The sequence below is a fragment of the Thunnus maccoyii genome, chromosome 8 (genome assembly GCF_910596095.1).
Source record: "Thunnus maccoyii chromosome 8, fThuMac1.1, whole genome shotgun sequence".
Taxonomy (NCBI): domain Eukaryota; kingdom Metazoa; phylum Chordata; class Actinopteri; order Scombriformes; family Scombridae; genus Thunnus; species Thunnus maccoyii.
In genome coordinates, this window is record NC_056540.1 from 16,352,701 (window position 1) to 16,370,249 (window position 17,549).

Consider the following 17,549-nt stretch of genomic DNA (forward strand, 5'->3'; position numbering starts at 1 on the left):
GTGTGCGAGGACATCATGACTATCTTAACCTGAAAAGAGCCATAATGTTTAAAATAACTAACCACATTATGTCTTAACTAAGACTCTAAATATAGCTGCTAAAGCTCACAAGTTGCACAGCTGAATGAGTGTATAAAAACACATTTTCAACATTACATCACAATGTAATTCAAAAATTCATCAGTTGGTGTTAATATTGTTTTTCACTCAACCTATGTTTGCAGGGCTTTGTTTTTTTTTTTTTTTTTTTACTGTAGGCAGAGTAATGAGCGTGTCTGCCTCTCTTTGTGTGTGCACACACATGATCTCATCTCCCCAGAGAGATGAGGTCATGAGTGAGCAGGAAAGACATTCAGACCCATAGGAGCAGTTATTCTGATTTAATATCCCATATACCTCAACATTTTAGTAGCATGTTTTAGCACTTAAAATTTGTGTCTTTGTAATGTCTTTAAACAAAGCAGGCACTCTTAAAGTGGGTGTGGTTTTGATAGTATTCTATTTGGTTAGAGTAACGTGAGATAAGAAATATTTCTCAGTCTCCCTTCTCATCACCTCTGAACCCCAAGAGGAGACTCTCCTACTGCCTGTTGTCTGCTGCTCTGGTCCACTGACAGACTGGCACACTGATAAAGACACAGTGATGCAGCAATGTGGAACAAAACACTACAAATACCACCAGCTGGCACTACTAGGCACACATGCACACCATATATTCAGATGAAATGTATGTTATTTATTTATTAGGAATATCACTGTGGTCTCTCTTGATATGCACAATCTTTATACTGGAGAAAATATGTATTTTAAGAATTACATATTTTTTCTTTTTGTTTTATGGGCTCCTGGTACAAGGCAGCCCCCCTGAAACCCTTATTACAAAATCTTTCTTGTAAATTAAACAAGGAAGGGATGTGACTGTGAATTGGAAAATGCATCTTACATATTTTAGAGAATTAACAGAGTCAGCACATGTAGCTACAGCTGCCTTTCTTTGTCTGCAGCATTCACAGCATCCCTCCCCCTTTGCTTCCTTTCTTGCTGGGCGTTTACTTGCTTTCAGCACCATGGACAGTGACCTGCCTAATGGAGCTGCGTTGCCATGGCGACGTGCTGTCTGTTCGCTGGAGCCCGCGGTGTGCTCTGAAGCAGCCTGTAATTTAAAATTCTGACGAGCCCCCCTCCTCCTCTTCACAGAGCAGCAGCCGCAGCTCGCCCACATCAGATTAGCATTCTCTGCTAAATATTACCGCTACATTTGCCTTATAAGGGCTGATGACAAAGGAAATTGCAGTCTGCTAAAATTGCTGCAGCGTGAGAGGAACGATGCAGGAAGACATGGTGATGCACAATGCGGCAGAGCTCGTGCACGCGCACGTATATGTTTGACCTCAATCCAAAATCAATACATAGCAGGTGGGAGGGGTGCGCAGATTTGAGGTGTTTATTATGTAGGTCACTTTGTTTTCTTGTAGTATAATCATCTTTTTTTCTTTTCTACCATTATTTATTTTATATGTTGCAGTACAGTAAGGCTGCTGCATGAGACACGAGGCAGAAATGCACATGAGCAATGTAGAGCAGACATGAGCTCATCATAGCTGCACATGCAGGTTTAATCCATGGGATGTCACTGCTCACCTCTAGATTAGGAGACACATGATGGGAGTGTGCTGGATAGATCACACAGAGTTTAAGGAGAAGGAATGTGAATGTCAACAACTTTATCTACATAAGGCCAAAAACACTGACACAAAAAAATTTAAAAAACGCTGTATTTTAGGGGTTCGAATATTTTTCCTAAAAATATTCAATACGTTTCCTATATGCACTGTGTACTATGTAACTTAGTATTATTTGAAGCTGAACATGCAAACAAGGGAAATTTTTGTACAGGCAAGCATATAAATATATGGAGAACAAAAATCCCAGTAATGACTGGTTACTTGAATTTCAATTGCACTTGTTTTCCAAGAAAACAAGGAAACGTGACATAAAAACAATGAAACTGGCATTTACATCCTTTATAACCTTAAAGGTCAAGTGTTTTGGCAACAATTACATTGTTAAATTATGTGGCTTATGTCTAGTTTGTTAAATTGTTTTCTGAAGAATGTGTGGAATTAAAACAGGTTAATGAGACAAATAATGTTGTGGGAGACACTGTAATACAATGGGACACAAAAGACAAAAAACATGATTTGACATTACTTGGTGTTACTGTAGGCTAAACTCGAAGAAACCGTTTTATGGTCACTGCAGCATCGTTTCAGTGACAATAGGTGGTGCTGTTACATTATATATTATCATAGTGGTTGTGTGTGAGATGTTTTTTTTTTTTTTTTTTTTTTACATGTGCATTCAGTGGCAACCCAAAGAGACGCGTGGAGGAGCGGACCTAAACAGCCCTTATTCTGCTGCCAGAATGATGTTCCTGCAGACTTTTGATTTTTTATGCTTAAGAGGAAACTGAAAATCATTGCGAATTTGTTGACGGATTTATGGTCGTTGAGTAAAAGACTTCTGTCAAACAATGGCGATAACGGACATCAAAGGACAATGGCTGCATGTGTGGATTTCTTTTTGTCTGGCGCTGCTGATTGTTACTCATCTGAAGGGGATCTCTGCTCAAATACGATATTCAATTCTGGAAGAATTGAAATTAGGCACTGCAGTTGGAAATGTAGCCAAAGACCTTGGATTAGATCTTGGGAGACTGGCGGATAGGAATCTCCGTGTCGTGTCAGGAACAAAGCAGGATCTGTTTAAGGTAAATCAGACAGATGGAGTTTTGTTAGTGTACCAGAGAGTAGACAGAGAGGAACTGTGTGGAAACACTGTTCCGTGCATCACAAATCTGAAAGCAGTTGTAGAAAACCCTCTGGAAATGCACCAAGTAATAGTTGAAATACGCGACATAAACGACAATTCGCCGAAATTTCCTGATGAAAACTACACATTAGAGGTGCTGGAGTCTGCCATAATTGGATCTCGATTTCAAATGGAAGGGGCACACGACTTAGATGTTGGTTTGAATTCCCTACAATCGTATAAACTAAACCATAACCAATATTTTCGCCTGGAAACTGAGGAATTTGGGGAAGATGGGAAGGTTCCATTCCTTATATTACAGCGATCATTGGATAGAGAACACACTGCTCAACACTGGTTACTGTTAACAGCTGCAGACGGAGGTAAACCATCAAAATCTAGTTCTATTAATATCACTGTTGTTGTATCTGATATAAATGACAACTCACCAGTATGTGATAGACAGAAATACACTATTACGGTAAAGGAAAACGCACCTGCGGGGACGTTTCTCCTGACAGTGGATGCATCTGACTTGGATGAAGGGATGAACGGTGAGGTCGAATATTCAATACGGAGCAAACTAAGAGGACTCTCAACTGAGCCTTTCGATTTAAATAGCAGAACTGGCAAACTAACTGTGAAAGGAGGCCTTGATTTCGAGGAAAAGCAATTGTACGAGATTAAGGTACTGGCTGCGGACAAAGGTGCCGTGTCTCTCTCCACACACTGCAACGTGGTTGTTAAAGTTGAAGACGTGAACGATAACCCACCTGAAATAGACATCACATCCCTCTCGAGTCGCATTCCAGAGGATGCACCTCCTGGAACGGTGGTGGCGCTGGTGGGTGTGACGGATCTTGACTCAGGTGTGAACGGACAGGTGGTCTGCAGTGTGCCGGGTCACTTGCCTTTTGACTTAAAGCCATCCCCAGACGGACAGTCATACTCTTTGGTCACCAAGGAAAACCTAGACAAGGAAACAGTACATATGTATAATATTACAATAACGGCAAAGGATTTAGGGACTCCCTCTCTGTCATCTACGAAGGTGATACAAGTAGATGTGCTAGATGTTAATGATAATAGTCCTTTATTCACTGAAAGCCCATACAATTTTTACGTGCTTGAAAACAACAAGCCCGGAGTGTCATTTTTTTCAGTGAGCGCGGCTGATGCTGATGGGGATGAAAATGCTGCAGTTATATACACACTCGATCGTAAGAGTCCGGGACCCACTGTGACCTCCTTTTTGAATATAAATGAAGCCAGTGGCGCAATTTCAGCGCTAAAAAGTTTCGACTTTGAAACTCTGAAAACGTTCAAGTTCCAAGTTGTCGCCACAGATTCTGGAACTCCGTCACTAAGCAGCAACGTCACTGTGAACGTGTTCATTCTGGATCAGAACGACAACGCTCCAGTCATCCTGTATCCAGTCAGCTCTAACGGTTCTGCTGAAGGTGTGGAGGAGATTCCCCGCAATGTGAACGCAGGACACTTGGTGACTAAAGTCAGAGCCTATGACGCTGATATAGGATATAACGGCTGGTTACTCTTTTCACTGCAGCAAGTTACTGACCACAGTCTCTTTGGTTTGGACCGCTATACAGGACAGATCAGAACACTTCGCTCATTCACAGAGACAGACGAGGCTGAGCATAAACTGGTCATACTGGTCAAAGATAATGGGAACGTTTCACTCTCAGCAACAGCTACTGTGATTGTCAAACTTGTGGAGCCCAAAGAAGCTTTTGCAGCATCTGATGTTACCAGCGCGGCAAACGATCAAGGAGAAAATAATATTGTATTTTACTTGATTATAACTTTGGGCTCAGTGTCTATACTTTTTCTTGTCAGTATCATCGTTCTGATTGCAATGCAGTGCTCAAAATCTACAGACTATTCCTCCAAGTATTTACAAGACGCTAATTATGACGGAACACTGTGTCACAGCATCCAGTACAGATCTGGAGACAAACGCTACATGTTAGTTGGACCCAGAATGAGTATAGGATCTACTATTGTTCCGGGCAGCCATGCAAATACACTTGTGGTCCCTGACAGGAGGAGAGCATCTGAAGAGGTAAATGTTTATTATTATTATTATTATTATTATTATTATTATTATTATTACATGCTTTCGCACAACAATATTAAATAGTACACAATTAGATACATTAAAAAAAACAACTTTTTTTGCTGATTTGACCATGCTGTTGTGAAATTGCGCTGTCCATGGTGCTGAAATTTATTTCATTTCTACTGCTTAAACTTCCCCAGGTTATGTCAATATTCAGCATGTTTTGGAAATACAATTACAACAATCTTCTGTTCCATACTGACTCGATCCTACTTCTACGAAATAATTTAAAGTTGATGGAATTTAATGTTATTTAACAATTGCAGATGTTATTGTCTATTAACGACATATATGAGTCGCTGAAAAACATACTAAACATTAAGCTGACTTGCTGGATAAGGCAGACCCAAGCATCCTACACAGTGTGAGACTTTGAAGGACGTTTTCTCCAGCTCCTTTCGTGTCCTTCACTACTGGACTATGGGCAGCATGGAGTCATATAGAAGTCGATTGTGATACAGTTTCCGAGAGAAGGGTGTAGTGAAGTAAAACACTTGTGATATCTGGTCCCCTGTGATGAAAATCATATCGTACTGAAGCCCACCGGCCACATGGAGTCAGTGTGGCCTCGATAATGGTTGGTTTGCTGATTCTGTGCAGGCCCTGCCCATCATCTCTGGATCTTCTCTGATGTGGGCGGTATGGCTGACGGAGTACACATCGAAGGCTGTGTATCAAATAATATAAGTAGCGGTTAATATTTTGTGTGTGAAAACTCGTATTTGGGAATCGTGAAATGTAACTACTCAGACTGATTTAATGAAGACTTGTGTCACTGCATTTGATTTAAAGAAGGCTTCATTTTGTTGCTTCACAATGGGAGAACGAGGACAAAGGCGCCGAGTGAACTGCTGGTGGATTGCTGGGATTTTGTTGCTGTGCTTTGGGAAGCGTATTTTGGCTCAGTTAAGATACTCAGTTCCAGAAGAAGTGCAAGTGGGAACTCCTGTTGGAAATGTTGCCAAGGACTTGGGGCTTGACATTAGCACTTTGACAGACAGGCGGTTTCGTATAGTTTCGGGTCCAAATCATGCTCTGTTTCAGTTGAATCAGAACAATGGAGTCTTGTATGTTGGACAAAGTATGGACCGCGAAGAGCTTTGTGATGGAACTAAGGTTTGTTTGATAAATCTGAAAATTGTTGTTGAGAGCCCATTGGAAATACATTACGTTAGCGTTCAAATAACAGATGTTAATGACCATGAACCGACCTTTCCGGAAAACGAGCAGCGACTGGAAATAGCAGAGCTTATTCCACCAGGTACTCGTTTCCAAATTCATGCCGCTAGAGACCCTGATGTCAGTGCACAATCAGTCCGATTGTATAAGTTGAGCCCAAATGATCTTTTTGATATTGAAGTCAGAGACAGCGAGGAGGACAAAATACCGTTTTTAGTGCTAAAAAAGCCTTTGGATAGGGAGCAAAAGGCAGAACATCGTTTAGTGTTAACGGCTCTTGATGGCGGCAGTCCGTCGAGATCTGGGAGCCTTAATCTAACTGTCACTGTGTTGGATGCAAATGATAATCGACCTGTGTTCAGCAAAGATATACATACAGTGTCAATAGATGAAAATGCTCCCATTGGAACCCTTGTAGTCAGATTAAACGCTACCGATTTAGATGAAGGCTCGAATAGCGAGATTGAATACAGCTTTGGCAAAACACAAAAGAAAAAAGTGCTAGATACCTTTGAATTGGACAGCGTTACTGGTGAGATTCGAGTTAAAGGAAATGTGGACTTTGAGGACACTGAGATTTACAGACTAGATTTGCAGGCTTCAGATAAAGGCCAGCCACCGTGGACGGCCGAAAGCAGAGTTGTGATAAAAATTCAAGATGTGAACGATAATAAACCAGAAATTGAAGTCACATCACTACGTAACTTAGTCCCCGAAGACTCAAAACCTGGCACTGTTATCTCTCTCATCAGTGTTACGGACAGAGATTCAGGCGTTAATGGGAAAGTTATTTGTACAATCTCGGATAATGTTCCGTTTGATTTGACGCCATCCATTGAGGAAAACATGTACTCTCTAGTCACAAAGGGGCGTTTAGACCGAGAAAATGTGTCCCATTATGAAATCACAATAACAGCTATTGACTGTGGTGAAACCCCACTTTCCACCGTAAAAGCCTTGAGTGTTCAGGTGTCAGACGTGAATGATAACAGACCGAAATTCAGCCAGAATCCATTTGAACTTTACATGTTAGAAAACAATGCTCCGGGCGCATCCATATTTTCTGTAAGTGCTGTTGATAATGATCTGAATGAAAATGCAGCGATCACATACCACATTGTGAGAGGTGATAGGCTGCAAGGTGACATGACATCATTCCTGAATGTCAATTCGGATAACGGGCAAATATCAGCGCTAAAAAGTTTTGACTTTGAAACAGTGAAAACGTTCCAGTTCCAAGTTGTTGCCACAGATTCTGGAACTCCGTCATTAAGCAGCAACGTCACAGTGAACGTGTTCATTCTGGATCAGAACGACAACGCTCCAGTCATCCTGTATCCAGTCAGCTCTAACGGTTCTGCTGAAGGTGTGGAGGAGATTCCCCGCAATGTGAACGCAGGACACTTGGTGACTAAAGTCAGAGCCTATGACGCTGATATAGGATATAACGGCTGGTTACTCTTTTCACTGCAGCAAGTTACTGATCACAGTCTCTTTGGTTTGGACCGCTATACAGGACAGATCAGAACACTTCGCTCATTCACAGAGACAGACGAAGCTGAGCATAAACTGGTCATATTGGTCAAAGACAATGGGAACGTGTCACTCTCGGCAACAGCTACTGTGATTGTCAAACTTGTGGAGCCCAAAGAAGCTTTTGCAGCTTCTGATGTGAAGAGTTCAACTAAAGTTGACGATGAAGACAATGTTACATTTTACTTGATGATAACTTTGGGCTCAGTTTCTGTACTTTTTCTCATCAGTATCATCGTGTTGATTGCAATGCAGTGCTCCAAATCCACAGACTATACTTCTAAATATCTACAAGACGCAAATTATGATGGGACACTGTGTCACAGCATCCAGTACAGATCTGGAGACAAACGCTACATGTTAGTTGGACCCAGGATGAGTATAGGATCTACCATAGTCCCGGGCAGCCATGCAAATACTCTGGTGCTTCCTGACAGAAGAGGGACATCTGGAGAGGTAAGCCCATGTTTCAATTTTAATTGAGGATACAATATTTTTCACATAGTTATACTGAATTTACTGTGTTACAATACTGTGCAAAGGTTTTACGCACTAAAATTTAAGTGAGAATGCTTACAAAAATATTGCTATAAATAGTTTTAATTTATCAATTAACTTCTTACAAAGTTGAGTAAAGAGCAGAAACCGAAATGAAACCAATATTTGCTGTGAGCAGCTTTGCCTTTAAAACAGCAGTAGTTCTCCTCGGTACACTTTAACACAGTTTTTCATGGTAACTGGCAGGTAGGTTGTTGTAACCATCCTGGAGAAAGAATGTTCTTCTGTAGATTTTTTATTTAGGCCATCTCAGGTGCTTCTTCGTGTAATCCCAGATTGACTCCATGATGTTGAGAATAGGGCTCTGTGGGGGCCATACCATACCATCTGTTGCAGGACTCATCATTCTTCTTGTTGCTGAAAATAGTTCTTTATGACTCTAGCTGTATGCTTGGGGTCATTGTCATGTCATGAATAAATTTGGGACCGATCAGACACCTCCCTGATGGTATTGCATAATGGATAAGAATCTAAACATCTAGGGTGCCTAAAACTTTTGCACAGTACTGTACATTGAGATGATTTCCTCCTAACAGATAAGATTACCTTTAGTAACATTAAAAACAGTCAATGTTTACTAAACAGTAAATGATTTGAATTGTTTTATATCGTTTTCATCTAAGTCTTATCAATGACACTTATACCTGTACTGAAATTAGAAAATGTGTTCATGACACTGTGGCGCTATGCAAGGTTTATATTATAGCACTGTCCAAGGTGTTGAAATGTAGTCATGGTGGTATTGGTTAGATTGTCGTGAATTTGAACTTGGGATTAAAGTTTCACTTTGGATATTACTTTTTTAAGCAACACGTTTAGGCTGCGACATATTTCGTAGCGACATATTTCGTAGCGCTGTCCATGGTGCTGACACGTAGCCATGGTTTGACATATTTTGTTGATTTTCAAGTTAGAGTGTAAGTTTCGTTTGAGAGCTTTTTGATTTTATTGATGGATTTAAAGAACCAAACTTGCGGTTTGCATTTTAACCTATTTTCTATAAATCACTGTCTATTTTACTTAGTAATCTGAATTTACCTTCTCCACCGTTCCACGCATCCGGTGTTTTCATCCATTTGAATTACGAAAGTCTATAAGCACACCCTTAAAACTTGCTTAAGTAATGTTTTTCACTACAGTGCATCGCACGACGTGATTTAGCCAAGTAGAACGTGTTCCTGGATCAACATTGTGATCAACCAATCACAGCCCTCTGACATCATCAGTGTGCTGCTCCTGTCATTCTCTCAAAATTTCTTTTTGGCCCCAGAGACAGTTGTGCTTCTTTTCCTCAGAGGTAAGCTAAGTTTTCCTAATTGAATTTATCAATTTATTAATAGTCAGACAACTCAACAAAATCCGTAACTGCATGTCTTTAAGTCATTAATATTTATCCTTACAGACTAGTACCTACCTAGAGCTGTGGCTGTATGAGCTACTAGCAAGTTAAGCTAGAATATTGTTCACTAACATAAAGGGTAAAGATAATAAAAGAGCCCTAATTTTGCTGTGGTCAGAATAATTCATCAATAAAATGAACAGGAACATTGTAGTTTTTCTGGAAACAACTTATGATGTGAACTACCCCTGTTGGTGGCTAGTTAAACCATACTTATTCATTAGAGAAACTGTCTCTGGTGCCAAAAAGAAATTTTGAGAGAATGACAGGAGCAGCACACTGATGATGTCAGAGGGCTGTGATTGGTTGATCGCAATGTTGATCCAGGACCGCAATGTGGATGTTGATCCAGGAACACGTTCTACTTGGCTAAATCACGTTGTGCACAGTGCATCCAGTCTGCATACATTTTTGTTTGAGTAACATAGTGCACATTTTTCAAATCTACCCGTGCTTATACTGCCTTGCCACGAAGCATAATATAATACTAACATACACACATGTACACTGACATGTTCGCTGTTATCATGACACAACATAAACACATTTTAAGAGTCGTGATTGATTGTCATACTATACAGAGATGAAGGGAAAGTAGCTACCTGGAAGGGTAGAAAACCTACATCACAAAATCTAAAATGATCTAACCTGCATTAAAAAATAGTCAGCAATACTATAAATGATTTGTAGTTCAGGAGTTACAACTTGCAGACACACTGATATAGTCGTTTGACTCAATCAGGGTCATAATGTGTTCAGTCCACAGGGTGTCAGTGTCATATCAGCGTTAGCTGTTATATTATAGCGCTGGCCCTGCCCCTTCCTCAGAGGTTTTGTTCAGGTCGACACAGAAGAGACAGTACCTTCAACAGTAACCAGTTTTGCCGTTCTGACGGGTGTACATAGACAAGTTCAAATTTATGGGATATATTTCAACAGCATATTTTGTGGCTTAGGCATTTTCGTTTTTGGTATGGACCACTGAGTGGATATAATATCAATCAAAGGTAAAACGATGGGAGCCGGAGGACAAAGACGAGGAGTACAGTCCTGGTGGGTAGCCCTCCGTCTCTCTTTGATGCTCAGCTGCGTGGAGCAGGTTTCAGCTCAGATAAAATATTCAATTCCAGAGGAAGTAAAAGTGGAAACTATCGTTGGAAATGTCGGCAAGGATCTAGGACTGGACATCAGTTCGCTGGAGGAAAGACGGTTTCGTATTGTTTCAGGAACTGAAGATGCTCAGTTTGAAGTAAATCAGAACAGTGGCGTCTTGTATGTGCATAAAAAGATCGACCGAGAGGAGCTCTGTGAAAGCGTTTCGCCATGTTTAATGAACCTAAAAATGGTAGCTGAGAACCCAATGGAAGTACATTATGTTGGAGTTGAAATCATAGATGTTAATGATAATTCACCCAGTTTTCAGGAAGAAGAAAAAATATTAGAAATCTCTGAGTCGACTGTCCCAGGCAAACGTTTTCAGTTACCAACTGCACGCGATCCAGATGTTGTAGTTAATACGGTGCGAGTGTACAAATTAAACCACAATGAATATTTTAGTGTCCAAATTCGTGAGAGAGGAGAGGACAAGATACCATTCTTAGTTTTGCAAAAGTCCCTGGACCGAGAAAAGCACCACGAGCACAAATTGATTCTGACAGCAGTTGACGGTGGAAATCCACCGAGATCAGGGACTCTTAATGTCACAGTCATAGTTCTTGATTCAAATGATAACCATCCAGTATTTAGCCAAGAAGTGTATTCGGTAACGATACATGAAAATGTCGATTCTGAAACAAGTGTGATCAAGGTTAAGGCGACTGATGTGGATGACGGTTCAAATGGAGATATTGAATATTTTTTCGGTAGTGAACTTGACCCTAAAATATATGACATGTTTAGCTTGGATAAAGACACTGGTGAAATTAGAGTAGAGGGCGAAATTGACTTTGAGAAGGCTGACGTTTATAAGTTAGACGTCCATGCCACTGACAAAGGACAACCTCCAATGAGTACTGATTGCAGGGTAATCATTAAAGTGCTCGATGAAAATGACAACAAACCTGAAATAGAGGTGACATCCCTGTCAAACATGGTATCTGAAGATTCAAAGCCTGGAACTGTGGTTTCTCTTATTAGTATTACAGATAAAGACGCCGGTTTGAACGGTAAAGTAATATGTAGTCTTTCAGAAAATGTGCCATTCGAATTAAAATCATCATTTCAAGATAATATGTACTCTTTAGTTTTGAAACATCGCTTGGATCGAGAATCAGTTTCACATTATGACATCACAATAACAGCTACAGACTGTGGTCAGCCTCCTCTATCCGCATTTAAAACTCTGAGTATTGAGGTATCAGACGTGAATGATAATATCCCAGAATTTCTGCATAATCCAATAGAATTTTACCTGGTGGAAAATAACGTCGCTGGAAACCCAATTTTTTCTATCACGGCTTCAGATAAAGACTTAAATGAAAATGCGGCTCTAACTTATCATATAGTTAGAGAGGAAGGCAGTCAAGTTAAAATGGCAACATTTTTGAATATAAATTCAGAAAATGGACACGTTTCAGCGCTAAAAAGTTTCGACTTTGAAACTCTGAAAACGTTCCAGTTCCAAGTTGTCGCCACAGATTCTGGAACTCCGTCACTAAGCAGCAACGTCACTGTGAACGTGTTCATTCTGGATCAGAACGACAACGCTCCAGTCATCCTGTATCCAGTCAGCTCTAACGGTTCTGCTGAAGGTGTGGAGGAGATTCCCCGCAATGTGAACGCAGGACACTTGGTGACTAAAGTCAGAGCCTATGACGCTGATATAGGATATAACGGCTGGTTACTCTTTTCACTGCAGCAAGTTACTGACCACAGTCTCTTTGGTTTGGACCGCTATACAGGACAGATCAGAACACTTCGCTCATTCACAGAGACAGACGAGGCTGAGCATAAACTGGTCATATTGGTCAAAGACAATGGGAACGTTTCACTCTCAGCAACAGCTACTGTGATTGTCAAAGTTGTGGAGCCCAAAGAAGCTTTTGCAGCTTCTGATGTCAAAAGTTCTGCAAAAGTTGATGATGAAGACAATGTTATATTTTATCTGATGATAACTTTGGGCTCAGTTTCTGTACTTTTCCTTATCAGTATCATTGTGCTGATTGCAATGCAGTGCTCCAAAACCACAGACTATACTTCTAAATATCTACAAGACGCAAATTATGATGGGACACTGTGTCACAGCATTCAGTACAGATCTGGAGACAAACGGTACATGTTAGTTGGACCCAGGATGAGTATAGGATCTACTATAGTCCCAGGCAGCCATGCAAATACTCTGGTGGTTCCTGACAGGAGGAGAGCATCTGAAGAGGTACGCACATGTTTCGATTTTAATTAAAGATATTTTTCGCAAACTTACAGGGAATTTACTCTGAGTCACATTAAGATAACTTCCTCTTAACAGGTATGATTAACCTTGGAAACATATAAAACAGTTAGTTTACTATGTGAAGTAAATGATATGAAAGTCTTATCAGTGAGCGCACATGCCTCTCTTGAAATTAGAAAATGTGGTGAGGTTATTAATGTCACACCGTATTTCGTGGCGCTGTCCATGGTTTATATGAGATCACTGTCCAAGGTGTTTAAATGTAGTCTTGGCGGTATTGGTTAGAAGTTCGGATTAAGGTTTCAGTTTGGATATCACTTCTTTTAGCAACAGGTTTAGGCTGCTCCACAAGGAAAACTATTGCAACATAACGGCATAATGTGTAGCGCTGTCCATGGTGCTGACACTTAATCATGCTTGGTTATATTGTGGTGATTTTCAGAGTGTAAGCTTTGTGAGCTTTGTGGGTTTTATTTATGGATTTCAGGAACCAAACTTGTGGTTTGATTTTTTTTAGCCTATGTACTACAAATCAATGACTGTGTTGTTTGCCACCCTACTGTGTTTTGGTAATCTGGATATAACTTTTCCACCGGTCTAGGAATCCGGTGGTCTCTATTCATCTGAATTACAAAACTTTATAAGCACACCATTAAAACTTGGTTGAATAATGTTGTCCATTAAAGTGCATTCATTCTGCATATTTTTTTTTCTCGTAAAGTAACATTATTGTCAAGGGAATTCAGTTCGCAATGTTCAAATCTATCAGTGCTTACTGCCTTGACATGAAGCCATAATGTAACAATAATGAAGATATGATCACTGTTATGTTTACACAACATGAGCACGTTTCAAGAGTCTGATGATTGGTTTCATACCATACAGAGATGAGGGATAGTAGCTACCTGAAACGGTATAAAAATGCATTATTGAAATCTAAAACTGTCTAACTTGCAATACTATAAATGATTTGTGGTTCGGGAGTTACAATTTGCAAACACACTGATATAGTCCTTTATGACGTGGTTTGATTCAATAAGGGGTCATAATGTGCTCAGTCCACAAGGTGTCAGTGTCATATCAGCATAAACTGTTGTATTATAGCGCTGGCCCTGCCCCTTCCTCAGAGGTTTTGTTCAGGTCGACACAGAAGAGATCGTACCTTCAACAGTAACCGGTGTTGCCGTTCTGACGGGTGTACATAGACAAGTTGAAAATATGGGATATATTTCAGCAGTATATTTTGTGGCTTAGGCAATTTCGTTTTTCGTATGGACCTCTGAGTGGATATAATACCAATCAAAGGTAAAACGATGGGAGCCGGAGGACAAAGACGAGGAGTACAGTCCTGGTGGGTAGCCCTCCGTCTCTCTTTGATGCTCAACTGCGTGGAGCAGGTTTCAGCTCAGATAAAATATTCAATTCCAGAGGAAGTAAAAGTGGGAACTATCGTTGGAAATGTCGGCAAAGATCTAGGACTGGACATCAGTTCGCTGGAGGAAAGACGGTTTCGTATTGTTTCAGGAACTGAAGATGCTCAGTTTGAAGTAAATCAGAACAGTGGCGTCTTGTATGTGCATAAAAACATCGACCGAGAGGAGCTCTGTGAAAGCGTTTCGCCATGTTTAATGAACCTAAAAATGGTAGCTGAGAACCCAATGGAAGTACATTATGTTGGAGTTGAAATCATAGATGTTAATGATAATTCACCCAGTTTTCAAGAGGAAGAAAAAATATTAGAAATCTATGAGTCTACTCTTCCAGGCAGACGCTTCCAGTTACCGACTGCACGCGATCCAGATGTTGTAGTTAATACGGTGCGAGTGTACAAATTAAACCACAATGAATATTTTAGTGTACAAATTCGTGACAGAGCAGACGACAAGGTACCATTCTTAGTCTTGCAAAAGTCTCTAGATCGTGAAAAGCACCATGAGCACAAACTGATTCTGACAGCAGTTGACGGTGGAAATCCACCGAGATCAGGGACTCTTAATGTCACAGTCATAGTTCTTGATTCAAATGATAACCATCCGGTATTTAGCCAAGAAGTGTATTCGGTAACGATACATGAAAATGTGGATACAGATACGACTGTGATCAAGGTGGAGGCGACTGATGTGGATGACGGTTCAAATGGAAATATTGAATATTTTTTCGGTGGTGAACTTGACCATAAAATATATGACATGTTTAGCTTGGATAAAGACACTGGTGAAATTAGAGTAAAGAGCGAAATTGACTTTGAGAAGGCTGACGTTTATAAGTTAGACGTCCATGCCACTGACAAAGGACAACCTCCAATGAGTGCTGACTGCATTGTAATCATCAAAGTAGTCGATGAAAATGACAACAAACCTGAAATAGAGGTGACATCCCTGTCAAACATGGTATCTGAAGATTCAAAGCCTGGAACTGTCGTTTCTCTTGTTAGTATTACAGACAAAGACGCCGGTTTAAACGGTAAAGTAATATGTAGTCTTTCAGAAAATGTGCCATTCGAATTAAAACCATCATTTCAAGATAATATGTACTCTTTAGTTTTGAAACATCGCCTGGATCGAGAATCAGTTTCACATTATGACATCACAATAACAGCTACAGACTGTGGCCAGCCTCCTCTATCCGCATTTAAAACTCTGAGTATTGAGGTATCAGACGTGAATGATAATATCCCAGAATTTCTGCATAATCCAATTGAACTTTACCTGGTGGAAAATAACGTCGCTGGAAACCCAATTTTTTCTATTACGGCTTCAGATAAAGACTTAAATGAAAATGCGGCTCTAACTTATCATATAGTTAGAGAGGAAGGCAGTCAAGTTAAAATGGCAACATTTTTGAATATAAATTCAGATAATGGACACGTTTCAGCGCTAAAAAGTTTCGACTTTGAAACTCTGAAAACGTTCAAGTTCCAAGTTGTCGCCACAGATTCTGGAACTCCGTCACTAAGCAGCAACGTCACTGTGAACGTGTTTATTCTGGATCAGAACGACAACGCTCCAGTCATCCTGTATCCAGTCAGCTCTAACGGTTCTGCTGAAGGTGTGGAGGAGATTCCCCGCAATGTGAACGCAGGACACTTGGTGACTAAAGTCAGAGCCTATGACGCTGATATAGGATATAACGGCTGGTTACTCTTTTCACTGCAGCAAGTTACTGACCACAGTCTCTTTGGTTTGGACCGCTATACAGGACAGATCAGAACACTTCGCTCATTCACAGAGACAGACGAGGCTGAGCATAAACTGGTCATACTGGTCAAAGATAATGGGAACGTTTCACTCTCAGCAACAGCTACTGTGATTGTCAAACTTGTGGAGCCCAAAGAAGCTTTTGCAGCTTCTGATGTCAAAAGTTCAGCAAAAGATGATGAGGGGAATGATGTGACTTTTTACCTGATGATAACTTTGGGCTCAGTTTCAGCACTGTTTCTCATCAGTATCGTCGTGCTGATTGCAATGCAGTGCTCCAAAACCACAGACTATACTTCTAAATATCTACAAGATGCAAATTATGATGGGACACTATGTCACAGCATCCAGTACAGATCTGGAGACAAACGCTACATGTTAGTTGGACCCAGAATGAGTATAGGGTCTACCATAGTCCCAGGCAGCCATGCCAATACTCTGGTGCTTCCTGACAGAAGAGGAACATCTGGAGAGGTAAGAACTTTAAAACGATGTGATATATAGCATGTTTACATGTATTCCGTTCTGTCTTTGCTTTTTGCTTAATAGCATTTTTCCATCTCTCTCAATGCCTTTCTACAAAGGGAACTGCAAAACAGATCGAAATAAACCATAACAAAATATGTTACAAACCTGATCATTGTGATGCTCATTAATTGTGAATCTGTGCCGTTTAGTCCAAATTTCTTAAGACATACGGTATTGACCAGACAGTGTTGTTTGTTGTTGTTTCCATAAAAAGAGATGTGGTTTTGCAAATCAGTATAACAAATGGCTTGCTTTCTTTTATTTGTTGTGTCGACAATAGCCACAAAGATCCACAGTTTTCCCCTTACTTGACACACCATCTGATTTTATAATTTATAATCTACGTAAGCTGGTGAATACCAAATATTTAGAATAGATAAAATATATAAATATCTTCTGTCATCCATTTTAAAGAGGAAAATCTTCCTAAATGTGACGACTGTCCATGGCACTGAAGTACGCTGACGTATCTCTACTTTGGTGTGTGTCTGTGACAGTTCTGTAAACATTCAACTAAATTTCATAGAACAACTAATAGTAAAGTTTGAAGTTGCTAGCGTTCCTGTTGATTCGTATAAGCAATAATAATTTTAAGTCAGGACTACTATTTCTTTTTTAAGAAAGAGACAGGCAAAGGGCCAGGGTCATGTATCTATCCATGTTGCTGAAATGCCTTTGCGTCTTTGTGTTCATACATAACAGTGTACAGTGATGGAGAATGAAGACACGTAATAAACATTGCTCATTTTGAATGCCAAGCCCACTAACTATAGTCGAATTTAACAAATGAGAAGCCCGTTTTACAATCTATCT

At 40.2% G+C, this 17,549-nt stretch overlaps 5 protein-coding genes across 5 annotated transcripts in view; 4 read left to right on the forward strand and 1 right to left on the reverse strand.

The window, feature by feature from the left end:
• The window catches only part of fgf18a (fibroblast growth factor 18a), a 112,566-nt gene extending 108,915 nt beyond the window's left edge, over positions 1-3,651 (reverse strand). The window contains exon 1 of the mRNA XM_042419859.1: positions 3,585-3,651. The gene's annotated coding sequence lies outside the window, so the exon portion shown is untranslated. The remainder of the gene's footprint in view (positions 1-3,584) is intronic.
• On the forward strand, positions 777-5,638 carry LOC121902307 (protocadherin alpha-3-like). The gene is made up of 2 exons (XM_042419568.1): positions 777-4,894; positions 5,552-5,638. Exons 1-2 carry the CDS (start codon positions 2,534-2,536, stop codon positions 5,636-5,638), a joined length of 2,448 nt encoding a protein of 815 aa, XP_042275502.1. The 5' UTR covers positions 777-2,533.
• Positions 5,639-5,767: 129 nt separating this feature from the next.
• Positions 5,768-9,671, forward strand: LOC121902308 (protocadherin alpha-3-like). Its single transcript, XM_042419569.1, has 3 exons — positions 5,768-8,119; positions 9,492-9,518; positions 9,624-9,671. Exons 1-3 carry the CDS (start codon positions 5,768-5,770, stop codon positions 9,669-9,671), a joined length of 2,427 nt encoding a protein of 808 aa, XP_042275503.1.
• A 964-nt stretch (positions 9,672-10,635) lies between these two features.
• LOC121902309 (protocadherin alpha-8-like) lies at positions 10,636-13,020 on the forward strand. The gene has a single exon (XM_042419570.1). The coding sequence runs from the start codon at positions 10,636-10,638 to the stop codon at positions 13,018-13,020; it is 2,385 nt and encodes a 794-aa protein (XP_042275504.1).
• Positions 13,021-14,324: 1,304 nt separating this feature from the next.
• On the forward strand, positions 14,325-17,468 carry LOC121902311 (protocadherin alpha-8-like). Its single transcript, XM_042419571.1, has 2 exons — positions 14,325-16,682; positions 17,439-17,468. The coding sequence occupies exons 1-2, from the start codon at positions 14,325-14,327 to the stop codon at positions 17,466-17,468; spliced, it is 2,388 nt and encodes a 795-aa protein (XP_042275505.1).
• Positions 17,469-17,549: the final 81 nt, after the last annotated feature.